Consider the following 26,939-nt stretch of genomic DNA (forward strand, 5'->3'; position numbering starts at 1 on the left):
AGAGTTTTAAACAGGGTGTTTGTGTGTATGCATGTTGGCGGGGAGGTGACATGGTCTGATTTACACTTTTTTAAAAAACCATCCTGTTGCTGTTTGCAGGATAGACTGTGTGAATTGTGGGGTAAGACTGAGGTAGGTAGAACAGTTAGTTGACCAAGTGAAAGATCATGGTGACTTTGAGTAGGGTGGTAGTAACAGTGCAGTTGGAGAAAAGTGGTGTGTTTGAGATGTGCTTTGGAGGTAGAGCCAGTAGGACTTATTGGTGAGTTAGCAGTGCATTAGAGAGTCAGACAGTACACTGTAATGTTTAAGAGATAGATGAGATTGCCCATATTTGGATCCCTACTTTGCCACTTACTAGCTATATGATGTTTAGATAAGTTTTTTAACCACTCTGCACCTCAGTTTTCTCCTTAGTAAATGAGGATAATTGTAGTAACCTACCTAATAGGGGTGTTTTGATCAGTAAATAATATGACTACACAGTGTTCAATAAGTGTTGTCTTTTTTGTTTGTTTTAGCTGTTACTGGTTATGAGGTTTGAAGGAGAAAGAGGAATCAAGGATAACTTACACATTTTTGGCCAGATCAAATGAGTGCACAGTATTAAAGAGATAAGAAATAGTGGTGTTGGGAAAGCTGGACAGCCTCATGTAAATCAATGAAATTAGAACACTCCCTCACACCAAATACAAAAACTAAAGTCAAAATGTTTTAAAGACGTAAATATAAAACATTACACCATAAAACTCCTAGAAGAGAACATATGCAAAACATTCTCTGACATAAATCATAGCAATATTTTCTTAAATCAGTCTCACAAAGCAAAAGAAATAAAAGCAAAAATAAACAAATGGGACCTAATCAAACTTGAAAGCTTTTGCACAGCAAAGGAAAGCACAAACAAAACAAAAAGACAACCTATGGAATGCGAGAAAATACTTGCAAACAATGCAACCGACAAGGGGTTAATTTCCAAAATATACAAACAGCTGATACAACTCAATAAAAAAAAATACAAACAGCCCAACCAAAAAATGGGCAAAAGGCTGAATAGACATTTCTCCAAAGAAGATATACAGGTAGCCAACAGGCACATGAAAATATGCTCAACTTTGCTAATTATTAGAGAATAACCATCATCAAAAAGTCTACAAATAATAAATGCTGGAGAGGGTGTGGAGAAAAGGGAACCCTCCTACGCTCTTGGTGGGAATGTAAACTGATACAGCCACTATGGAGAACACTATGGAGGTTCGTTAAAACACTAAAAATAGAGTTACCATATGATCCAGCCAATCCCACTCCTGGGTATATATTTTGGAAAAGACAAGAATTCTAATTCGAAAAGATGCATGTACCCCAGTGTTCACTGCAGCACTATTTACAGTAGCCAAGACATGGATGCAACCTAAATGTCCATCGACAGATGAATTGATAAAGAAGATGTGGTACCTATATACAGTGGAATATTACTCAGCCATAAAAACATTGTAATATTGCAATTTGCAGCAACATGGATAGACCTAGAGAATATCATACTAAGTGACGTACGTCAGACAGAGAAAGAGAAATATTATATGATATCATTTATATGTGGAATCTAAAAAATTATACAAATGACTCTATATACAAAACAGAAGTAGACTCACAGACAGAAAACAAACTTACGGTTACCAAAGGGGAAAGAGGGAGTGGAACGATAAATTAGGAGTATGGGATTAACAGATACAAACTACTATACATAAAATAGATAAGCAAAAAGATTTACTCTACAGCACAGGGAACTATATTCAATATCTTGTAAAGACCTGTAATGGAAAATAATAAATATATATATATATATATATGTATAACTGAATCACTTTGTGGTACACCTGAAGCTAACACAATATTGTAAATCAACTATACTTCAATTAAAAAATAAAATTTAGGGCTTCCCTGGTGGCACAGTGGTTGAGAGTCTGCCTGCTGATGCAGGGGACAGGGGTTTGTGCCCCGGTCCGGGAAGATCCCACATGCCGCAGAGCGGCTGGGCCCGTGAGCCATGACCGCTGGGCCTGCGCATCCGGAGCCTGTGCTCCCCAACAGGAGAGGCCACAACAGTGAGAGGCCCACATACCGCAAAAAAAAAAAAGAAAGAAAGAAAAAAATAAAATTTAAAAAAGAGAGATAAGACATACTTTAAGGGTGAGTGAATTTAAGGATGGAAATCAGTAGTTCAGTTTTGTCCATGGTAAGTTTAAGGCTCCTATTAGATAACCAGGATCATGGGATAGGAAGTGACAAGAATGGAACTTGTTTTGTGGGTATTTCACTTCTAAAACTTGCCCTCTTTCCACTCTTTGAGAGGCAGAGTAAGTGAGTGATTATGAGCACAGACTCTGCAGTTAGACTGCCTGAATCTGAATTCTAGCTCTGCTATTTACTAGCTTTATGACCTTGGATTAGTTACTTAAACTTTCTGTGCCTCATTTTTGTTACCTGTAAAATGGGATGATGGTTTGTTAAAGCACTTAGATCAGTGCCTCCTCACACACAGAATGTACGATGTTCTGTAAAGTGATTGTTGCTATTGTTGTTACTTTTCAATCCTGAATGTTGCTATAGAAATGAAATGAGAAGAAGATTCAAGCAATGTATTTTATGAAGGAAGGATTAACAGGATTTTGGTGACAAATTGGATATTGAGGGTAAAAGAGAGGAGTCAAAGGTGGTTCAGAGGTTCTGAGCTAGAGTGAGTCTATTTGAGGTAGAGTAGGATTGATAAGGAGTTGAGTTTTAGACCTATTAACTTTGAAAATAGCCAAAAGAAAATGTCCAGAAAGCAGTTAAAAATGTGGGAACTAGATAGAACTCAAGAGAAAGTTCAAGACTAGAAATATAGATATGGAATCATCTGCTTAGAAGTGATAATGAAAGATACCAGAGTGAATGAGTTTGGTAAGAGAGAAAGAGAAAGAAGTGAGATGAATAGAAGAACAAGGACTTAAAGGGTAAGGATTTCCATCTCAAAGGCAAAGCAGGATAGATGGCAGAGTACAGAACTAACAGAGACAAGGAAAGTAAGGAAATAGTGGTAGTCTATGTTTGAGAAATAAAGGGAGGGAAAACTTGGAAGGTGGTAAGTCATCTGAGGATTTCTTTGAAAAGATGTTTGGAATTATTTGGTGAAGAACTAGTCATAAAAATGGGATAGTGGATGGTCCTAATGTCTTAGAATGGTGGAAAACATTCTAGGGCAACATAGATGTTACAGCAAATCTCAACAAGGAAGAGAAAGCAGCTGCCCTAGGATAGGTGTGAAAACTGTAAGTACAGCTGCAGGAAATATTCGTGCCCTTTATTGTTACTATGTTTCAAATACTGTACTTGGCACTTTGTTCTCCCTGAATCCTCAGGATTCTCCGAAATATTGGAAACCACCTAAATGTTATCAAAATAAACATGGCTTGAATAAATTATGGCACATCCATATAATGTAATGTCTTTCAGCCATTTTTTTTTAAACCAGGTAGATCTATACTGGCAAAGGAAGATATCAGTGGGATACTTTTCTGTGATAATAAACACGTTTGAAAACTTATCTATCTATTGCAATAGACTAAACTCAAGGATGGGCACTGGGTTGTATTCATCTTGTAATATCAGAGTCTAGCGTGGATTCTTGTATGTCTTAACTGTTGGTCAAATGAATAAGTGCATACATGCTTATAAAATGGAGAGCACTAGTACCACACTGGGCTTGAGTGTGTGTGTGTGTGTGTGTGTGTGTGTGTGCGCGCGCGCACGTGTGTACTTTGTGAACCTAAAAGCAGAAAATATTATAATATTATTAAGGAAAATACCATTCAGAAATAGGAGGTATTACTTATTATTAGGCAGTTTTCAGAGAGACTTCATTGGTTTAGACAGTAATTTTGGAGGTTTGAAGAAAATTATGAAAATAGAGAAAAGATAGTTCCAACTTCGTCAGTGAAAGGAAGAAAATTGTTGGGGTGGGACCGGCCACGCACAATTCTTTCTGTGGGTGGAAATGGGGTGAAGCGTCCCGCTTGGGCTGGTGTTAAAGGCCTGAGTTCATTATGGTAGATGGTTATTGAACTGGAACTTTCCTAAATGCTGACTTTTCAAATGAAAGAGTTCTTCAACCATCGAATAGTCTCCTAATCAGATGCTCACTATGATTCAACATGTGTAGTGGGCATTTTAGATCTGAGTGCTCTGTCATACAAATAGAAACAACATTGTCTTAAACAGGCCTGTGATTCAAAACGAAGAAACCAGTTTACCAATTAGGATCTGTAAGCTGCCTTATTTATTGTTAGTGGAATAACATCTGCATTCTAATATATGTATTCACTTGCTTTTTATTTAAAAACTCTAATTGCCCTGAAGATTATAGATAATGGCCCGCTCTAAGGTTACTTCTTTTGATGAATGGGAGATTTCATCCACGAAAAATGAAGCTTAGTGTTTTCATTTGTTAGAAATCTTGACAAGACTCTGAATAATTACTTTTTCTCATCCTTTTGAGTAACATCAACTTTTAAAGTCTTTATCAAATAAAAATAGAATTTATAGCATTTTTAATGTCTATTTATTTCTGTGAGGTTGTTCCATCATATTTTTCCTTATATATTCATTTAAATCACATTGAAGACTGCCTGAAATGGCATTTTCACAATAATTCTGGGAACCATCCTTTGTATGTTACTTACTGCTGATATATGTATTCTGGTATTTCTTGCCTTCTATCATACATAAATTCTACTGGCATATTAAATACCATAGAGAGGAACTGACTGATAGTAAATCAAATGTTTTACAGCATACTATTGGGAATGTTGGATTCATTACTATGAAGAAATTATATTTGATCACAATTTTCAGAGCTTCCTAATACTGTAATTTATTGGTGCTTCTTAATGTTCTGTGTTAGTTATGTACAAGCTCAAAATTGGATTCATTTTAGCTATGCATAATATATGCTATAGTGAATCTTTTCCACACACACAAAAAGTAGCAAATATCCAACACTATGTTTGATTAGAACTATTAAGCCCAACAGCTTGTATTTAACTAACACGGTGGTAATTATATAGTCAACTGGGTAGTTCATTCTCTACCGTAGAAGCTATATATTAGAATAAAGCTATTTTGGTGTATCAGGTGCCAAAGGAAAATTGGCTAACCAGAAAGGGAATAGCTTTATGTGCTGAAGATGTCAAATGAACAGTTTTAACTCACAGTCATTTTTTTAGAGAATACGTAAGTTAGGTTTTTATTTTTAGTTCCCACTCTTCCCTTCATAGTTAAATGACGGAAAATGACTCTCGGTCCCCAAACTACTCTTATGCAGCGTTCAAAATAGCCCTGACAGACTAGCCCCTCCAGTAGTGGTGAGATTTATGGCTTTCCATTCCTTGGTGTTCCATTACTCTGTCTACACCATCAAATTGATTAGTAGGCAGTGGAGAGCAAGGAAAGAGAGGCAACTGCTTAGAGCCAGCTGGTGTCCATCATCTTAATGAACTGCTCAGAGATGGTTACTATTGTCCTTGATTCTCATTATAGTTGATGATGACCAGATCTTTTAAAATGTTTCCCCCCTCCCTTATTCTGTATTACAGGGCCCACTGGAAAATGATTTGGTTGTTTATGTAGCGCTCATAGCAGAAAGCCAACGGTATGAAATCCAGATGGGTGGCGTGTTCTTTTGAGGGGGAGGGAAGGGGATTGATTGCTTTAGGCTTATAATACTGAGTGTGGTGGTAGAAATTAACTTCATAGACCCCTTCACAGGGTTTCAAGGATGTCACTAATGTGACTTTAAGTGCCAGAATAACATTCTTTTCATGTTTAAAAATAATTTTGTTTTAGTTGGTGTTAATATTAATTAAAGTCTGTGACCAGTGCCAGTGTTGCCTGGTGTGTAGTTCTGAGAAATTAATGCAAACAGATTATGGGGATCCCCCAAGTTAGTGCTTACCTCTCTGGCAGCCCCCAAAGCTCACAGCTGATGCTTTGTGAAGAACCCAAGAGGGCTCTGGATTCCAGTGCAGATGACATATTGCTGACATTAACAAATGAATAATGTGCTCCAAACTAGCATAGTCTTTCCCCTTTTCTCCTCCTCCTTCACCATTGTCCATATAAATGCATTACTGAAAATGTCTCTTTTTTTCCCTGTGTTTTTTAGCCTTCAGGTTTTCCTCAACACATATGGTATTCAGACTCAAACTCCTCAACAGGTAGAACCCATTCAGATCTGGGCCCAGCAGGAGCTCGTGAAAGTAAGTGATTCTGCTTCTTTACTGTCTCCTTTATGTAGGTACTAGAGCATGATGATTAGACTTAGTTTATAGTCAAGAAGCATATTTAAAAATCCAATTCTGAGATAGGGTCATTGATCCAAAGTCTTTCTGATTAAGCTGAGAGACCCACTTTATCAGACACTGTTACGGAAACACAACTGCATTGTGTGTGTGCGTTATATTCATAGGTCTTGTTGATTTCTGCTCCTTGCTAAAGTCTATTACAAACCTGGACTGACCACTTAAATAACAAATCAGCCTTAATTTTAGTAGTAGTGTATAAAATTAATCTTTACATTTGATTTATTTTCCCTTTTATTAACAATTAAAGAAATCTTCTCACCTAAATATTGTTGGTAATAACTACTTCCCTTTTTCTCTTGCCTTACTATTTGGAGTCTGAAGTAATTCCTACCCTCTTTGGTTTGCTGGGTCTCAAAATAATTATAAAGTGACATCTGAATTTATATTTGATGCAGTTACATACCTATTAGATTGGATTAAAAGATGACTTTTGAGGCCTTTTGTATGCACTGCCCTGCAGCATATGCCTGAGTTTAGGAATATTACTGCTCATTAGGGATGGGAAATTGTTGATCTCCACTAATTATTTTTAAACCACTGTTTTTATTTGGTAATCATTAAAAACAGTACAGGAATGGGACTTCCCTGGTGGTCCAGTGATTGGGACTTTGCACTTCCAATGCAGGGGGCGCAGGTTTGATCCCTGGTCTCGGGGACTAAGATCCCATATGCCGCCTGGCCAAAAAAAACAGTGTTTGTTTTTGGTGTTTGGTGGAAATGTTTAGAATAGTCTCTCTCAAGTGATCAAGATTGATTGAGTCAGTTAAGCTGATAAAAATGTTTTTTATTAAAACCTTGATGTTACAACAAAGAATAAAAGCTCAGAGAAGTGAGGTGCACATTGCAGGGAAAATGCAAGGCCCCAGAGTTGTTGCTAATCAGACTGGACTTCATGCATTGACAACAAAACCAGAACCTGGGTGTTAGGTCACCCAGAGCACCAGCTCTTCAAAAGTCCTTAACAAATTAGAGCTCTTTTCTCCCCCTCGATTAAAGAGACATGGCTAAAAATGCAAGGAACCCTGGAGTAGGTAACACTTTAAAATCACACTACAAAGTAAACGATGGAAAGCTAGGTTTCATTGTAGAAGAGGCTAAATGAGGCCAAGAGGGAAGTAAGGATCCACAAGGCAAGGAGAGGAGGCTGTATGGAATGGCAGAAAATCTAAGGTTGTAACACTGTGCACTTATCGTTCAGGTGCAGGCTGTATTTGCTGATACACTTTTATGGCCTCTCACTGAAAGCTCCAGAGAATGGTAACAAAGGTTATTATTCTTTGATAAACATGCTCTCAAAACAAATTAACCTGAATCTGTATCTTCAGGCCTAATGTATATTAGCACCTCTTTCTGGGAGCATCTGTACTCTACCAGACAACATACAATCAAGACTTAAGAGACCAACATGGCTCCAAATAACTTGAATGTGGCATTTTATTCATTCATTCATTCATCGTAACACCTGTTCTGTGCAGAGTACTGTGTGGAGCACACAGATAAAATGACTCTGTCCCTGTTCTCAGTTAGTGACCTCTGGGTCTGTTGGGATGACAGAAAAATAGTTAATGACAATCCACTTTGATCGGTGCTATGACAGATGTTAGTGCAAGGTGCTGAGGAGTCACAGAGGTGGTAGGAAGCATTCTGTTACAACGTGAAGACTTATAACAGGTCCTGACTTATTTTAAACTTTGTTGTTTTAAAGATGGCATTAACGCATGATTTACAATTTGGGTGTGTGTTGTGGCTAAAAAGACAGATATGTGACCAGGAACCCAGCTTCTCTGTGCACGTGTCAGGATGGCAAATTCTCTGTGGCTACAGCCTCTGTGTTTCAAGCTAGCTGCATTTCGGGATTCACCCTCTAAGATATACTGCCGACTACATTGTTTCTTATAGTCTACCTTTTAAAAGTGAAAATGTTCCCTCAAATCTTAGTTAATACACATATTCTTATGCCAGTGGCTGCTTATTCTCTTCTGAGAAGTTGTACCCTCCTTCAGCCCACTGAAGAGGGTGTGAGGGCAGACAGCTGAGGGTAAGGCTTTCACTGTGTGTGGTTAATGTTTCATAATGTGGTAACTGTGGTTTGATTTGCCTCATGGGAGATCTGAATACACTGCAGATGTAGAATGAAGTATTTCTGTACTTCCAGGTGGTTTGGTCCCTGCTATGTGTTTCAGAGCATTAAATGGTGTGAATGTGTACAATGTAGGGACGGTATTATCAGTACCCTAGAATTCAGTGAGCATTCTGCATCTGATTACTTAATTGTCATAGACCTTCTCTACCATGGTTCAGAAAGTTAAGGAAAATGCTTTTACTGTAATAGAGTAGTATTTAAGGATTTCCTTTAAATCTGCCTAGATCAGTACATTTTAACTTGTGCATGGTTGATTAATATAATCATTTGCCTAAAAGAAGAAATCTAAAGTAGTTTAGACATAAATATTAATTTAAGGGAAAGTGGTCTCCATCTAGTGCTGTGCACTGTAGTTTCAGTGTAGCTATACAATGCTATATAATGCTTATAGAGTACTTTTTATAGCCAGTGGACTTTGTCTAAAACCACTGCTGTTCCAGAATTAATATGCACAGCACATGTGGTTCAGGAGGACATTCACTTGCTCCCTCATTCATCCATCGAGTATTTCCTGAGCACCAGCTGTATGCCAGGCACAGTGCCAACTCAGGGGGTGCTATTTTCTAGGAACATTCAATGGAGAAGGAGAAGGAGACAGCTAACTCTGACATACATGTGTGCACCATGGCAGAATGAACAGAGAGCTCTGGTGATGACATTAATTTTGTATACGTTGAGGTTGATATTTGAAATCAGTTCAAATGATAATCAGTAGATTGTGTAGAGACAGTTGGTTTGATTTTCCATTAGGTTAGATTTCTACCTCTCATCAGATACAAAAATAAATTCCAGACAGATTAAAGATTTAAATCTTTTTAATGATTTAGATATAAAATCACTAAAAAAAAAATAGGAGAACAGTTTACAACTGTTGTGAGGGGAAGTCCATTCTTAGAGTAACACTAGTGCCAAAAATCGATTAAGGAAGTGATTGACAGATTTAACTAAATATAATTGAAGGTAGCATAAACAACCTGGCACATCAAAGGTGCTTGTGAAATTTCCTAGCAGAAAAATGTTTAGATTGAAATACCAAATGCTGAAGTGATGTTTGAACTACTATGCAGTCATTCTCACATTTCATAACAACATTGAAGATGAGCAAATTGAGTAAAATATTTGATAAAACAGCAATATTCTTAACATACCAAGATCTTTTACAAATGAAAAAGAATGACAAATACCCAGTAGACAGGGGAAAAAAGGAAAAAGTGCATAGAACATACAAATAGCTATTAAGTATATGGGAAAATGGTCCACCACAAAATATTTGAATACAGTTGTTTAAAACTAAAATGAAATGTCATTGTGACTCAAGAGAGTGACAAAAATGGCCTATGCACATTTAATGTCGAAGTAATTGGTCCATTATTTCTGGAGGGTGACCAACCTGGCAGTATGTTTGAAAGAGAATGTATATTCTCTTTGATTCATCAAGTCTAAGAAATTATCCTGAAGAAGTAATCGTATACTGTCCAAAATTGGTTACAGAATTGGTTTTGAAATAACTAAAAATTGGGAGCTACCTTCATCAGGGGATCCATGTTAAATAGGGTAAGGAGACTTCTTGATTGGATGAAGTGCTCTGGCACTAATTAACCCCTAGTTCATTCCAAGTTTATCTGTTTTTACTTTGTAGAAAAACAATATTAAGTTTAAAAAAATGGAACACCAGATTATATAGTATATGAACCCATTTATGTAAATATATATACATGTATGTGTGTATGTGATATGGGTATTTATCTATGCACTGTTAAAAATCTATAACCCTATCTTATGCTTCTGGTGTTTTTAGGGATCACACAATAAATTACACTCCTTTTAACACATACCAAAGTGAAATAGTTGTTGCCTAAGGGGTTACGAGAGTAACAGGACCATTCACTTGTAGCATGTGGATTAAATTTTTCATAAAATTCATATAATCGGAAAAATCAGTAAAGACATTTCCATGTTGGTGGGAAATACTTGAAGGTGGGAATCTGGTCGAAGTTATGTGGCCCTGTTTTTTAAAACTTTAAAGAGCCAAAATTTTTATCACAGAGGAAGCATTTGTTTCTCTGTGTGCTTGTATGAATCAGATAGAGCCATGCAAGTTATAAATTCATGACATGACAGTGTAAGAACAATGTCAAATTTTAGAATGTTGCTAAATGGATCTGCAAAAGTTTTGCTCTCAAATCTCCCAGTGCCCCAGAATCTAAGTTGATGTCATTAGCTGGCTTGTTTTCCTACAAGTCCATTGAATAAAGTTTCCCTGGCCTCTTTTTCTCTGGAGAAATCAGAAATTAGCAGGGCATTAGTCGAGGGGGGGAAAGGGGGCAAAAAAGGAAAAGCATGAATTTTTGTCTGGCTCTGATTTACACAGTTGTGTCTTACAGGCTTATTTCCATCTGGGGATCAATGAAAAATTAGGACTCTGCGGAAGGCCAGATAGGCCCATTGGCTGCCTCGGTACATCAAAGGTACTCATGAAATTTCCTTGGAGAGCAGTGTTCAGATTGTAATACCACAGACGGGAATGATGTTTGACCTGCTATGCATCCATTCTCACATTTCATCATATACTTGGGCTAATTATCTGAATTATTATTTTCTACAAGTAAATATCAATAATTAGTTTGGGGGCTTCCCTGGTGGTGCAGTGGTTGAGAGTCCGCCTGACGATGCAGGGGACACGGGTTTGTGCCCCGGTCCAGAAAGATCCCACATGCCGCGGAGCGGCTAGGCCCATGAGCCATGGCCGCTGAGCCTGCGCGTCCTGAGCCTGTGCTCCTCAACGGGAGAGGCCACAACAGTGAGAGGCCCGCGTACCGCAAAAAAAAAAAAAAAAAAATTAATTTTGTGTGATACCACGAACTCTTCTAAAAATAGATAAGCATCTCACTGCTCTTTTGTTTCTGAGCCTTGTAAGATACCTGATTATAGTAGTATTTACTCAGACGGAGGCTTTTTCCCTTATAGTAGAGGCGGACTACTTTATTAGCATACTGAGTCAATCAAGAAGCTGTACCTTCTTAACATTATGTAGATTTATAAGATTATTTTGTTTGCTTATTCAGAATTAAACATCAGTTTTAATTTTTATTAGGACTTATAGTACTGTACCTTTGCCTTTGGTCTGTTTTATTTATTTATTTGTTTGTTTGTTTATATTTTTTCTTTTTTTAAAAATTTATCCTTTACAGATTTATCGCATTCTAGGAAAGACTGTGGTTTGTTACCCTATCATCTTTGACCTAAGTGATTTCTACATGTCTCAAGATGTTTTACTGCTGATAGATGACATAAAGGTAGCTTCAGAACACCTTTTAATTGAAATGGGATGACTTTGTTTCTAGTGATTTCTATCGTATGTTGTTAAATTAAGTGCTCCTGGGTCTATGATACTGGGTTAATACAGTATCAAATATGAAAGTAAAACAACATCTGCATAGCTTTGGAGAGTTAAATTACTTGCAGCATTAGAATAATAGATGTATTCTGTTTTATATAAAGTTGTATGACTTTACTTGTCTACCTTCTACAAATGGAACTAAAGGGTATATACTGTAGTTGTAAAAGCAGAGGGGGAACTTTTTTGGAAACGATGTTCATACGATAGTAAGTTTATCACTTTTTGAACAAAAGTTGAGTTACCAAAATGATTTTATTTATGAAGAATTTCAAGTAAAACCTCACCTAACTCATTATACCCACTCAGTTAAAATCTCCTCCACTCCCTTTTCCATTTACAGAGTAGAAAAGCTTAGGGTCATGGCCCAGAGCATGAAGTCTGGAGCCAGATTTCATTTGTTAAAATCTTGACTCTACTGTTTACCAGCTCTGTGATCTTGGGCAAGTTAGTTAACTTCTCTGTGTCCCTGTTTTCTCATCTGTATAACTGAATAGGGCTGTCCTGAGGATTAGGAGTTCATATATGCAAAGCCCTCAGAATAGTGCCTGGCACATAGTGAAGTGTTAATGTATGTCTTTGATGGGATGATGATTATGATGATGATGATGATAATGATAATAGAAATTGAGTCAAATAAAGAACTCTTCATGTTTCCAATGGTCTGTATAGATTCACCCCAATCTCTTCTACCGGCTGTAATATAAATCTACAGTAACGTGGAGTGAGAATTAATCTTCTGGATGATAACCCTGGGTTGATTTTCCTTCCTTGGGACCATTTTCGAACTGTATTTATTAGGCCTCAAAAAAGGAGTGGGGGGCGGTGCAGCCTTAAAACATGTGTGATCTATTTTTAAGAACGAAGTTTAAAATCAGAATGGTTTCTAGCTTAACTTGTATGTATTAGAACATTTCTACCCCTAAGTAGTCTATCTTATCCAGGGTTTGATTATGAATTATCTTGATATAGAATAGTTTTGTTGGCTCTTTGCCACTAATGGTTAAGCATCCTGATCAGCTCAGATACTGTGCCATTACATCCTGCCTCATTCTTATGTTTTAATAGAATGCACTACAGTTTATTAAGCAATACTGGAAAATGCATGGACATCCACTTTTCCTTGTTCTCATCCGGGAAGACAATATAAGGTAGGTGGCTGAAAGAGTTGAGGCGCATGCATCTCATCACCATTAACACTGTGAACCCTTTGGAAGCAGGGCCTCCTTGTATTTTTATATCCATCTCAGCGTGTGACAGAGTGTTTTGCGTGTGTAAAGGGTACTTAGTACTAGATAATTAATTTCTCATTCTGTTGTTAATATGCACATTTTGTTTATCTGTTTATATTTTTCAGAGGTAGCCGATTCAATCCCATACTAGATATGCTGGCAGCTTTTAAGAACGGAGTGGTTGGAGGAGTCAAAGTTCACGTTGATCGTCTACAGGTAGTCTTCTGAATTTCAGTGTTTCTGTTTCCAGCACAATTAGTCCACAGATACAGCTATGTTTCTTAATTATATTCTGTGGAAGGTTTTTGTCTGAAGGTTTTATTCTCTGTCTACCTTCCCGTTCCTATTGCCATCACCCCATTTATCTGATCCCTCCAATCTGATGCTTGAGCAATTGCAGTGGTTTCCCACCAGAATTTCAGACTTTAAGAGATCATCTCTGACCTCAGTTTTGCATTTGAGGAAGGTGGGGTCCAGAGTGGTGAAGTGACCTGCTGTATAAGCTCAGGTTCTTTGACTCCCTGGTCCAGTGCTCTGTTCCCTACCACACAGTGACATCCAACCTGGAGATAATTCTTGTTCCATTCAGAATTTTACAGCATTATTTTCATAGCTCCTAAATAACAGAAGCCCTTTGTGGTTCCCTATAACCATAGCAGCCTCTCTGCCCACAATGATCTCCTACTAAACATTCTTTCTGCTTCAGCCAATACAGATTACTTACTGTGTTCTCAAATTTGTGAGGTTCTGCCCCTTTCTGCTCACTCCATTTCCTCTGCCTGGAGTAGCTTTCCTTCTTTCAACATCACTGGGCTTTGAAGTCTTACCAAACTTTAAAGACCAGTTCTGCAGAATCACTCAGACCAGAAATGATACTTTTCTCTTTTAATATCCTTTTATGACCTTTAACATAAACTATTCAAATTGTAGTCCATTATCAACTTATTTCCTTTAAAAAGTTGTGATCATTTCATAGTCTTTTATGTAGTAGATACTCAATATTGAGTAAGAAAGAGGAAAATTTATAAAGAGGGACCTGTGTAGGTAATGTGGTAAATGGCATGTTTACATAATCATTCACTGGTGCTTGTATTGGCTTGGCCAAAAAGTTCATTCGGGTTTTTCCATAAGATATTACAGAAACGAACTTTTTGGCCAACCTAATATTTTGCATACTTGATTGATTTTTACCTAAGTTTTTATCTTTTCCCCTTATTTTTTATTCTTTTGTCTTTTTGTAATGCTTCACGGGGGAATTTCTTTGTTATTTATCATGTAGCTCCTCTGTTGAGTTTTGTGTTTTGCTGTCATGTTTTTAATTTTCCCTTTCATACTATCTTGTCCTTTCTTTCCTGAGTATTATATGTTGTCTTATCCTTCTGAGAACATTAACTAGAGAGCTTTGGAAATTTTTCCTTTCTACATTATCTCTTTCAGGTTTTTTTTCTCTGTTTTGGGGGGCTCATTCTTTCATGTTGGAGACATTTGTCAGATGTCTGGTAATCTTTAGCTATCCCTTCATTTTTAAGAGTGAAAGAATAAAAACTTCATTGGAAGCTGTGTGTTTGGGAAAAAGGATCATTGTCATGATGAATTTGCTTGTAAGGTAGTCTGGTGGCAAAGGCCCTTTTTGCTGGGGAAAACCCAGATGCCAATATCTGGAGATTTTTCTCTCTTCTGCTCTTCAGTTTCCCCGGAAAATAAACATCTAGCCTTCTGCTTGAAGGACATACATTTTGCTTCCATGTACTGAGAGCAGGGTTGGGGAGGGGAGTCAGGGATTTTGCACTGTGCTGTATATTATCAGAAACATCTCTCGTTGGGACAGCTGTTTAATAAGTTGTCTCTCTCTACCGATGCAGATTCAGAAGACAATAAAATAGTACATTATCAAATTGTCCAGGATACTTACAACAGCACAGATTATTTTCACGTACACAGCACAAGTGGCTTAATTCTGACAGTACAGATGCTGGACCACAAGTTCGTGCAACACTGCACTTTGAAAGTCAGAGAAACGGATAATAGCTTCCCATCACTAAGCAGCGAAGTCTTTGTTTATATCTACAACATGGACTAAAATGACAGCTCTCCAATTTTTAATCAGCTCATTTATGAGTCTTTCACTTAATGCATTGTTTAATCTTTATTTATTTATTTTTACATCTTTACTGGAGTATAATTGCTTTACAATGGTGTGTTAGTTTCTGCTTTATAACAAAGTGAATCAGTTATACATATACATATGTTCCCATATCTCTTCCCTCTTACGTCTCCCTCCCTCCCACCCTCCCTATCCCACCCCTCTAGGTGGTCACAAAGCACCAAGCTGATCTCCCTGGGCTATGCGGCTGTTTCCCACTAGGTATCTGTTTTATGTTTGGTAGTGTATATATGTCCATATGTCACCCTCTCACTTTGTCACAGCTTACCCTTCCCCCTCTCCATATCCTCAAGTCCATTCTCTAGTAGGTCTGTATCTTTATTCCTGTCTTACCCCTAGGTTCTTCAGGACATTTTTTTTTCTTAGAGTCCATATATATGTGTTAACATACGGTATTTGTCTTTCTCTTTCTGACTTACTTCACTCTGTATGACAGACTCTAGGTCCATCCACCTCACTACAAATAACTCAGTTTTGTTTCGTTTTATGACTAATATTCCATTGTATATATGTGCCACATCTTCTTTATCCATTCGTCTGTTGATGGACACTTAGGTTGTTTCCATGTCCTGGCTATTGTAAATAGAGCTGCAATGAACATTTTGGTACATGACTCTTTTTGAATTATGGTTTTCTCAGGGTATATGCCCAGTAGTGGGATTGCTGGGTCATATGGTAGTTCTATTTGTAGTTTTTTAAGGAACCTCCATACTGTTCTCCATAGTGGCTGTATCAATTTACATTCCCACCAGCAGTGCAAGAGGGTTCCCTTTTCTCCACACCCTCTCCAGCGTTTATTGTTTGTAGATTTTTTGATGATGGCCATTCTGACCAGTGTGAGATGATATCTCATTGTTGTTTTGATTTGCATTTCTCTAATGATTAATGATGTTGAGCATTCTTTCATGTGTTTGTTGGCAATCTGTATATCTTTGGAGAAATGTCTGTTTAGGTCTTCTGCCCATTTTTGGATTGGGTTGTTTGTTTTTTGTTACTGAGCTGCATGAGCTGCTTGTAAATTTTGGAGATTAATCCTTTGACATTTGCAAATATTTTCTCCCATTCTGAGGGTTGTCTTTTGGTCTTGTTTATGGTTTCCTTTGCTGTGCAAAAGCTTTGAAGTTTCATTAGGTCCCATTTGTTTATTTTTGTTTTTATTTCCATTTTTCTACGAGGTGGGTCAAAAAGGATCTTGCTGTGATTTATGTCATAGAGTGCTCTGCCTATGTTTTCCTCTAAGAGTTTGATAGTTTCTGGCCTTACATTTAGGTCTTTAATCCATTTTGAGCTTATTTTTGTCTATGGCGTTAGGGAGTGATCTAATCTCATACTTTTACATGCACCTGTCCAGTTTTCCCAGCACCACTTATTGAAGAGGCTGTCCTTTCTCCACTGTACACTCCTGCCTCCTTTATCAAAGATAAGGTGACCATATGTGCGTGGGTTTACCTCTGGGCTTTCTATCCTGTTCCATTGATCTATATTTCTGTTTTTGTGCCAGTACCATACTGTCTTGATTACTGTAGCTGTGTAGTATAGTCTGAGGTCAGGGAGCCTGATTCCTCCAGCTCCGTTTTTCGTTCTAAAGATTGCTTTGGCTATTCGGGGTCTTCTGTGTTTCCATACAAATGGTGAAATTTTTTGTTCTACTTCTGTGAAAAATGCCAGTGGTAGTTTGATACGGATTGCATTGAATCTGTAGATGTCTTTGGGTAGTCTAGTCATTTTCACAGTGTTGATTCTTCCAATCCAAGAATATGGTATATCTCTACATCTATTTGTATCATCTTTAATTTCTTTCATCAGTGTCTTATAATTTTCTGCATACAGGTCTTTTGTCTCCTTAGGTAGGTTTATTCCTAGCTATTTTATTCTTTTTGTTGCAGGGGTAAATGGAAGTGTTTTCTTGATTTCACTTTCAGATTTTTCATCCTTAGTGTATAGGAATGCCAGAGATTTCTGTGCATTAATTTTGTATCCTGATACTTTACCAGATTTATTGATTAGCTCCAGTAGTTTTCTGGTAGCATCTTTAGGATTCTCTATGTATAGTATCATGTCATCTGCAAACAGTGACAGCTTTACTTCTTCTTTTCTGATTTGGATTGCTTTTATTTCCTTTTCTTCTCTGATTGCTGTGGCTAAAACTTCCAAAACTATGTTGAATAACAGTGGTGAGAGTGGGCAACCTTGTCTTTTTCCTGATCTTAGCGGAAATGCTTTCAAATTTTCACCATTGAGGACAATGTTGGCTGTGGGTTTGTCATATATGGCCTTTATTATGTTGAGGAAAGTTCCCTCTATGCCTACTTTCTGCAGAGTTTTTATCATAAATGGTGTTGAATTTTGTCGAAAGCTTTCTCTGCATCTATTGAGATGACCATATGCTTTTTCTCCTTCAGTTTGTTAATATGGTGTATCACATTGATTGATTTGCGTTTATTGAAGAATCCTTGCATTCCTGGAATAAACCCCACTTGATCATGGTGTATGATCCTTTTAACGTGCTGTTGGATCCTGTTTGCTAGTATTTTGTTGAGGATTTTTGCATCTATGTTCATCAGTGATATTGACCTGTAGTTTTCTTTCTTTGTGACACCCTTGTCTGGTTTTGGTATCAGGGTGATGGTGGCCTCGTAGAATGAGTTGGGGAGTGTTCCTCCCTCTGCTATATTTTGGAAGAGTTTGAGAAGGATAGGTGTTAGCTCTTCTCTAAATGTTTGATAGAATTCTCCTGTGAAGCCATCTGGTCCTGGGCTTTTGTTTGTTGGAAGATTTTTAATCACAGTTTCAATTTCAGTGATTGTGATTGGTCTGTGCATATTTTCTATTTCTTCCTGGTTCAGTCTCAGAAGGTTGTGCATTTCTAAGAATTTGTCCATTTCTTCCAGGTTGTCCATTTTATTGGCATAGAGTTGCTTGTAGTAATCTCTCATGATCTTTTGTATTTCGCAGTGTCAGTTGTTACTTCTCCTTTTTCATTTCTAATTCTATTGATATGAGTCTTCTCCCTTTCTTCCTTGATGAGTCTGGCTAATGGTTTATCAATTTTGTTTATCTTCTCAAAGAACCAGCTTTTAGTTTTATTGATCTTTGCTATCATTACCTTCATTTCTTTTTCATTTATTTCTGATCTGATATTTATGATTTCGTTCCTTCTGCTAACTTTGGGGGTTTTTTGTTCTTCTTTCTCTAATTGTTTTAGGTGCAGGGTTAGGTTGTTTATTCGAGATGTTTCCTGTTTCTTAAGGTAGGATTGTATTGCTATAAACTTCCCTCTTAGAACTGCTTTTGCTGCATCCCATAGGTTTTGGGTCATCGTGTCTCCGTTGTCATTTGTTTCTAGGTATTTTTTGATTTCCTCTTTGATTTCTTCAGTGGTCACTTCGTTATTAAGTTGTGTATTGTTTAGCCTCCATGTGTTTGTATTTTTTACAGATCTTTTCCTGTAATTGATATCTTGTCTCATAGCGTTGTGGTCGGAAAAGATACTTGATACGATTTCAATTTTCTTAAATTTACCAAGGCTTGATTTGTGACCCAAGATATGATTTATCCTGGAGAGCCTTCTATGAGCACTTGAGAAAAATGTGTATTCTGTTGTTTTTGGACGGAATGTCCTATAAATATCAATTAAGTCCATTTTGTTAATGTATCATTTAAAGCTTGTGTTTCCTTATTTATTTTCATTTTGGATGATCTGTCCACTGGTGAAAGTTGGGTGTTAAAGTCCCCTACTATGATTGTGTTACTGTCAATTTCCCCTTTTATGGCTGTTAGTATTTGCCTTATGTATTGAAGTGCTCCTATGTTGGGTGCATAAATGTTTGCACTTCTTATATCTTCTTCTTGGATTGATCCCTTGATCATTATGTAGTGTCCTTCTTTGTCTCTTCTAATAGTCTTTATTTTAAAGTCTATTTTGTCTGATGTGAGAATTGCTACTCCAGCTTTCTTCTGATTTCCATTTGCATGGAATATCTTTTTCCATCCCCTCACTTTCAGTCTGTATGTGTCCCTAGGTCTGAAGTGGGTCTCTTGTAGACAGCATATATATGGGTCTTGTTTATGTATCCACTCATCCAGTCTGTGTCTTTTGGTGGGAGCATTTAATCCATTTACATTTAAGATAATTATCGATATATATGTTCCTATTCTCATTTTCTTAACTGTTTTGGGTTTGTTATTGTAGGTCTTTTCCTTCTCTTGTGTTTCTTGCCTAGAGAAGATCCTTTAGCATTTGTTGTAAAGCTGGTTTGGTGGTGCTGAACTCTCTCAGCTTTTGCTTGTCTGTCAAGGTTTTAATTTCTCCATCAAATCTGAATGAGATCCTTGCTGGGTAGAGTAATCTTGGTTGTAGGTTTTTCTCCTTCATCACTTTAAATATGTCCTGCCAGTCCCTTCTGGCTTGCAGAGTTTCTGCTGAAAGATCAGCTGTTAACCTTATAGGGAGTCCCTTGTGTGTTATTTGTTGTTTTTCCCTTGCTGCTTTTAATATGTTTTCTTTGTATTCAGTTTTTGACAGTTCGATTAATATGTGTCCTGGCGTATTTCTCCTTGGATTTATCCTGTATGGGACTCTCTGTGCTTCCTGGACTTGATTAACTTTTTCCTTTCCCATATTAGGGAAGTTTTCCACTATAATCTCTTCAAATATTTTCTGAGTCCCTTTCTTTTTCTCTTCTTCTTCTGGAACCCCTATAAGTCGAATGTTGGTGTGTTTAATGTTGTCCCAGAGGTCTCTGAGACTGTCCTCAGTTCTTTTCATTCTTTTTTCTTTATTCTGGTATGTAGTAGTTATTTCCACTCTTTCATCTTCCAGGTCATTTATCCGTTCTTCTGCCTCAGTTATCCTAATATTGATCCCTTCTACAGTATTTTTAATTTCATTTATTGAGTTGTTCATCATTGCTTGTTTCCCCTTTAGTTCTTCTAAGTCCTTGTTAAATGTTTCTTGCATTTTTTCTATTCTATTTCCAAGATTTTGGATCACCTTTAGCATCATTATTCTCAATTCATTTTCAGGTAGACTGCCTTTTTCCTCTTGATTTGTTAGGTCTGGTGGGTTTTTATCTTGTTCCTTCATCTGCTGTGTGTTTTGCTGTCTTCTCATTTTGCTTATCTTACTGTGTTTGAGGTCTCCTTTTTGCAGGCTACAGGTTCATAGTTCCCATTGTTTCTGGTTTCTGTCCCCAGTGGCTAAGGTTGGTTCAGTGGGTTGTGTAGGCTTCCTGGTGGAGGGTACTAGTGCCTGTGTTCTGGTGGATGAGGTTGGATCCTGTCTTTCTGGTGGGCAGGTGTATGTCTGGTGGTGTGTTTTGGGGTGTCTATGGACTTACTATGATTTTAGGCAGCCTCTCTGCTAATGGGTGGGTTTGTGTTCCTCTCTTGCTAGTTGTTTAGCATAGGGTGTCCAGCACTGTAGCTTGCTGGTCGTTGAGTGAAGCTGGGTGTTGGTGTTGAGTTGGAGATCTCTGGGAGATTTTCGCCATTTGACACTACATGGAGCTGGGAGGCCTCTTGTGGACCAGTGTCCTGAAGTTGGCTCTTCCACCTCAGAGGCTCAGCACTGACTCCTGGCTCCTGGCTGCAGCACCAAGAGCCTTTCATCCACACGGCTCAGGATAAAAAGGAGAAAAAGTAGAAAGAGGATAAAAGAAAATAAAATAAAGTAAGATAAAATAAAGTTATTAAAATAAAAAATAATTATTAAGAAAAAAATTTTTGAAAAACAGATGTATAGAACCCTAGGACAAATGGTGAAAGCAAAACTCTACAGACAAAATCTCACACAGAAGCATACACATACACACTCACAAAAAGAGGAAAAGGGGAAAAAATAATAAATCTTGCTCTCAAAGTCCACCTTCTCAATTTGGGATGATTTGTTGTCTGTTCAGGTATTCCACAGATGCAGGTACATCAAGTTGATTGTGGAGATTTAATCCGCAGCTCCTGAGGCTGTTGGGAGAGATTTCCCTTTCTCTTCTTTGTTTGCACAGCTCCCTGGGCTCAGCTTTGGATTTGGCCCCGCCTCTGCTTGTAGGTCGCTGGAGGGCGTCTGTTCTTCGTTCAGACAGGACGGGGTTAAAGGAGCCACTGATTTGGGGGCTCTGGCTCACTCAGGCCGTGGGGAGGGAGGGGTACGGAGTGTGGGACGAGCCTGCAGCGGCAGAGGCCAGCGTGACATTGCACCAGTGTGAGGCGCGCTGTGCGTTCTCCCGGGGAAGTTGTCCCTAGATCCCAGGACCCTGACAGTGGCGGGCTGCATAGGCTCCTGGGAGGGGCGGTGTGGATAGCGGCCTGTGCTCGCACACAGGCTTCTTGGTGGCGGCAGCAGCAGCCTTAGCATTTCATGACCATCTCTGGGGTCCGCGCTGTTAGCCCCGGCTCGCACCCGTCTCTGGAACTCCTTTAAGCAACCCTCTCCTCGCACACCAGGAAACAAAGAGGGACGAAAAAGTCTCTTGCCTTTTCGGCATGTCCAGACTTTCCCCCAGACTACCTCCTGGCTAGCCTGGTGCACTAACCCCCTTCAGGCTGTGTTCAGGCCGCCAACCCCAGTCCTTTCCCTGTGCTCCGACCAAAGCCCGAGCCTCAGCTCCCAGCCCCGCCTGCCCCGGCGGGTGAGCCGACAAGCCTCTCGGGCTGGTGAGTGCCAGTCAGCGACGATCCTCTGTGCAGGAATCTCGCCGCTTTGCCCTCCGCACCCCTGTTGCTGCACTCTCCTCCGCGGCTCCGAAGCTTCCCCCTCCGCCACCTGCAGTCTCCGCCCGCGAAGGGGCTTCCTAGTGTGTGGAAACCTTTCCTCTTTCACAGCTCCCTCCCACTGGTGCAGGTCCCGTCCCTCTTCTTTCGTCTGTGTTTTTTCTTTTTTCTTTTGCCCCACCCAGGTACGTGGGGAGTTTCTTGCCTTTGGGGAGATCTGAGGTCTTCTTCCAGCGTTCAGTAGGTGTTCTGTAGGAGTTGTTCCGCGTGTAGATGTATTTCTGATGTATCTGTGGGGAGGAGGGTGATCTCCGCGTCTTACTCTTCCGCCATCGTCCCTGTCTCTCCCATTGTTTAATCTTTTTATCTTCTGCTCTCTGCTGTGCCCTATATGTACCCTTGAGTACAGAGTCTTAACCAGAGAATAAGCCTCTTTCCATCTTGTAAAACTGAAACTCTATACCCATTAAACAACCCCTCATACCCCCATACCAGCCTTTGTCTTCTCTTTAATATAGTAAATAAAAATGGCCCTATGTAACTTCTCTGGGATTTTATTTCAGGCCCTTCCAAATGTCCTTAGCCTGTGGTCCACAATCTCTCATCATTGGGCCTCAGCGTCACTTCCTAGCTGCATCACCCAGGACATGTCTTCATGCAGTTCATTCCCAGCCCTGCTTTCTACTCCTCAAGTATACTGAGTAATTTCAAAATCTTTAATGAAATTGATTTTTTTTTCCTGCTCATGCTGTTACTGTATTCTAGAATTGCCTTTTTCTTTTTTTCCTTCTAAGTCATACTTTACTTTTATAACTTAGGTCAATGTCACCTCTTTAGCAAAGTCTCCAAGACTGGAATTAATTTCTCCTTCCAGTGTGTTTCTGTGGCATTTTCCTTGAGCTTTGCTGTAGCTCTTATTTTAGGTATGGCTAGTTTCTTATGTCTGCTTCTCTGTGTCGATTGAAAACTCTATCAGACCAGGCTTTACTCATCTCTGCATTCCCAGAGTACTCTTCTCTCTGTAAGAAGTATGTAGATATTGGTTCATTGATTCAACAAATATTTACTGAGTACCCTCTCTAGGCAGCAGAGATACAATGGTGAAAAAAATATACAAGGTCCCTGATCTCATGAGACTTATTCTAGTAGGGGAGCAGAACCAAATATAAAGCCAGATAGGGGGGCAGAATAATGGGGTGGAGTACATTCTTGGGTGGTATGTTCAGTTGGAAAAGGCCTGGTGGGATATATTTGAATATCACTGAGCAGGATACCTTTTTGAATACTATATTGCATTTGAGACATATATATCAATGTTAAGTTGTTTAATTACCATCAGAACTGAGGTATTAATGCATAGCAAATTAATTACAATATTTTTTATAAAACTAATTCAGCCAATATTTTATAATACCTATACATGGAGTAAAACCTTTAAAAATTGTGACTCACTATACTGTATACCTGTAACTTATATAATATTGTACATCAACTATACTTCAATTAAAAAAAAAACTAATTCAGGAGTCTGTGCAACCAATTGAATTTTTCAAATTGAAAGCTCTAAAGCTTATTAATGGAATGGAATCTAGAACTTGTCTGTTAGTTCAGATTAAACATTTACTTTATGAGCTGAATTAAGGTGGGTAGGCTAATAAAAATAGAAAATACTAAATCAAAATTATTTTTCTTACGTTTTCAGTATTGGCTATCAGCTTTGAGAGTTAAAAATTCTTGACTCTTTTTTTTCATAACCCACATTACAATCCATTACCAAATCCAATTTTCTCTACCCTCAGATTACATCCAGAATCTAACCACTTCCCTTCACCTCTAGCACTAACATCATGGTCCAAGCTGCATCATCTGTCACCTAGATTTTTATAGTAGTCTCCTAAATTCCTATTGGCCATAACACAATTATTAGCTTCTTCCTACTCTACCTGGTCATAGGGCAGTTAGATTATGTCACATATCATAAGCCTCTAATGACCTCCTCTCTCACACTAAGTGAAAACCAGAGTTCTTCCAATAGTGATGCCCATGGTCTGGACCTTCTTCTCTGACCTCATCTCCTACCGTTCTCCCCTATCTACTCTACTCAGCCACACTGTCCTCCTTACTACTCCTAAAACATACCCAGCATGCTCCTGCCTCAGGACCTTTACACTTGCTGTTCACTCTATCCTCAGATCCATATTGTTGACTGCAATGCTTCCTTCAGTCTCTACTTAAATGTCACCCTATTAGAGAAGTCTTTTCTAATAACCTATAAAATGTAAACCTGCCTCTTCCTACTTGTCTGCCCCAGCATTCCCCATCCCCTGCCTTTCTCATTTCAACTTTGCAGTTATCATCTGACATAGCATACTTAGGGGTTTTTTTTGTTTTTTGTTCTTTTTAAACATCTTTATTAGAGTATAATTGCTTTACAACGGTGTGTTAGTTTCTGCTTTATAACAAAGTGAATCACTTATACATATACATACGTCCCCATATCTCTTCCCTCTTGCATCTCCCTCCCTCCCTATTCCACCCCTCTAGGTGGTCACAAATCACCGAGTTGATCTCCCTGTGCTATGCAGCTGCTTCCCACTAGCTAGCTATTTTACGTTTAGTAGTGTATATATGTCCATGCCACCCTCTTACTTTGTCACAGCTTACCCTTCCCACTCCCTGTATCCTCAAGTCCATTCTCTAGTAGGTCTCTGTCTTTATTCCCATCTTGCCCCTAGGTTCTTCTTGACCTTTTTTTATTTTAGATTCCAGATAAATGTGTTAGCATACGGTATTTGTTTTTCTCTTTCTGACTTACTTCACTCTGTATGCCAGACTCTAGGTCCATCCACCTCACTACAAATAACTCAATTTCATTTCTTTTTATGGCTGAGTAATATTCCATTGTATATATGTGCCATATCTTCTTTATCCATTCATCTGTTGATGGACACTTAGGTTGCTTCCATGTCCTAGCTATTGTAAATAGAACTGCAATGAAGATTTTGGTACATGACTCTTTTTGAACTATGATTTTCTCAGGGTATATGCCCAGTAGTGGGATTGCTGGGTCATACGGTAGTTCTGGTTTTAGTTTTTTAAGGAACCTCCGTACTGTTCGCCATAGTGGCTGTATCAATTTACATTCCCACCAACAGTGCAAGAGGGTTCCCGTTTCTCCACACCCTCTCCAGCATTTATTGTTTGTAGATTTTTTGATGATGGCCATTCTGACTGGTGTGAGATGATATCTCATTGTAGTTTTGATTTGCATTTCTCTAATGATTAATGATGTTCAGCATTCTTTCATGTGTTTGTTGGCAATCTGTATATCTTCTTTGGAGAAATGTCTATTTAGGTCTTCTGCCCATTTTTGGATTGGGTTGTTTGTTTTTTCGATATTGAGCTGCATGAGCTGCTTGTAAATTTTGGAGATTAATCCTTTGTCAGTTGCTTCATTTGCAAATATTTTCTCCCATTCTGAGGGTTCTCTTTTTGTCTTGTTTATGGTTTCCTTTGCTGTGCAAAAGCTTTTAAGTTTCATTAGGTCCCATTTGTTTATTTTTGTTTTTATTTCCATTTCTCTAGGAGGTGGGTCAAAAAGGATCTTGCTGTGATTTATGTCATAGAGTGCTCTGCCTATGTTTTCCTCTAAGAGTTTGATAGTGTCTGGCCTTACATTTAGGTCTTTATTCCATTTTGAATTTATTTTTGTGTATGGTGTTAGGGAGTGTTCTAATCTCATACTTTTACATGTAGCTGTCCAGTTTTCCTAGCACCACTTATTGAGGAGGCTGTCTTTTCTCCATTGTATATTCTTGCCTCCTTTATCAAAGATAAGGTGACCATATGTCTGTGGGTTTATCTCTGGGCTTTCTATCCTGTTCCATTGATCTATATTTCTGTTTTTGTGCCAGTACCATACTGTCTTGATTACTGTAGCTTTGTAGTATAGTCTGAAGTCAGGCAGCCTGATTCCTCCAGCTCCATTTTTCTTTCTCAAGATTGCTTTGGCTATTTGGGGCCTTTTGTGTTTCCATACAAACTGTGAAATTTTTTTTCTAGTTCTGTGAAAAATGCCAGTGGTAGTTTGATAGGGATTGCATTGAATCTGTAGATGGCTTTGGGTAGTCTAGTCATTTTCACAGTGTTGATTCTTCCAATCCAAGAACATGGTATGTCTCTCCATCTATTTGTATCATCTTTAATTTCTTTCATCAGTGTCTTCTAGTTTTCTGCATACAGGTCTTTTGTCTCCATAAGTAGGTTTATTCCTAGATAATTTATTCTTTTTTTTTGCAGTGGTAAATGGGAGTGTTTTCTTAATTTCACTTTCAGAGTTTTCATCATTAATGTATAGGAATGCCAGATATATCTGTGCATTAATTTTGTATCCTGATACTTTACCAGATTTATTGATTAGCTCTAGTAGTTTTCTGGTAGCATCTTTAGGATTCTGTATGTATAGTATCATGTCATCTGCAAATAGTGACAGCTTTACTTCTTCTTTTCTGATTTGGATTCCTTTTATTTCTTTTTCTTCTCTGATTGCTGTGGCTAAAACTTTAAAAACTATGTTGAATAATAGTGGTGAGAGTGGTAACCTTGTCTTGTTCCTGATCTTAGAGGAAATGGTTTCAGTTTTTCACCATTGAGGACGATGTTGGCTGTGGGTTTGTCATATATGACCTTTATTATGTTGAGGAAAGTTCTCTCTGTGCCTACTTTCTGGAGGGTTTTTGTCATAAAGGGTGTTGAATTTTGTCAGAAGCTTTCTCTGCATCTATTGAGATGATCATATGGTTTTTCTCCTTCAATTTTTTAATAAGATGTATCACATTGATTGATTTCCATATATTGAATAATCCTTGCATTCCTGGGATAAGCCCCACTTGAT

General features: G+C 38.3%; 1 protein-coding gene across 5 annotated transcripts in view; it reads left to right on the forward strand.

The window, feature by feature from the left end:
- Positions 1 to 26,939, forward strand: part of PHKB (phosphorylase kinase regulatory subunit beta) — a 192,499-nt gene that overhangs the window by 129,709 nt on the left and 35,851 nt on the right. For all 5 annotated transcript variants that reach the window (XM_082676232.1, XM_082676233.1, XM_082676234.1 and 2 more), the window contains 6 exons: positions 5,634 to 5,689; positions 6,203 to 6,296; positions 10,929 to 11,012; positions 11,736 to 11,840; positions 13,010 to 13,092; positions 13,299 to 13,389. In XM_082676232.1, coding sequence (XP_082532358.1) covers positions 5,634 to 5,689; positions 6,203 to 6,296; positions 10,929 to 11,012; positions 11,736 to 11,840; positions 13,010 to 13,092; positions 13,299 to 13,389 — 513 coding nt within the window. The remainder of the gene's footprint in view (positions 1 to 5,633; positions 5,690 to 6,202; positions 6,297 to 10,928; positions 11,013 to 11,735; positions 11,841 to 13,009; positions 13,093 to 13,298; positions 13,390 to 26,939) is intronic.

The sequence above is a fragment of the Grampus griseus genome, assembly GCF_964374135.1.
Source record: "Grampus griseus genome assembly, chromosome: 19".
NCBI lineage: Eukaryota > Metazoa > Chordata > Mammalia > Artiodactyla > Delphinidae > Grampus > Grampus griseus.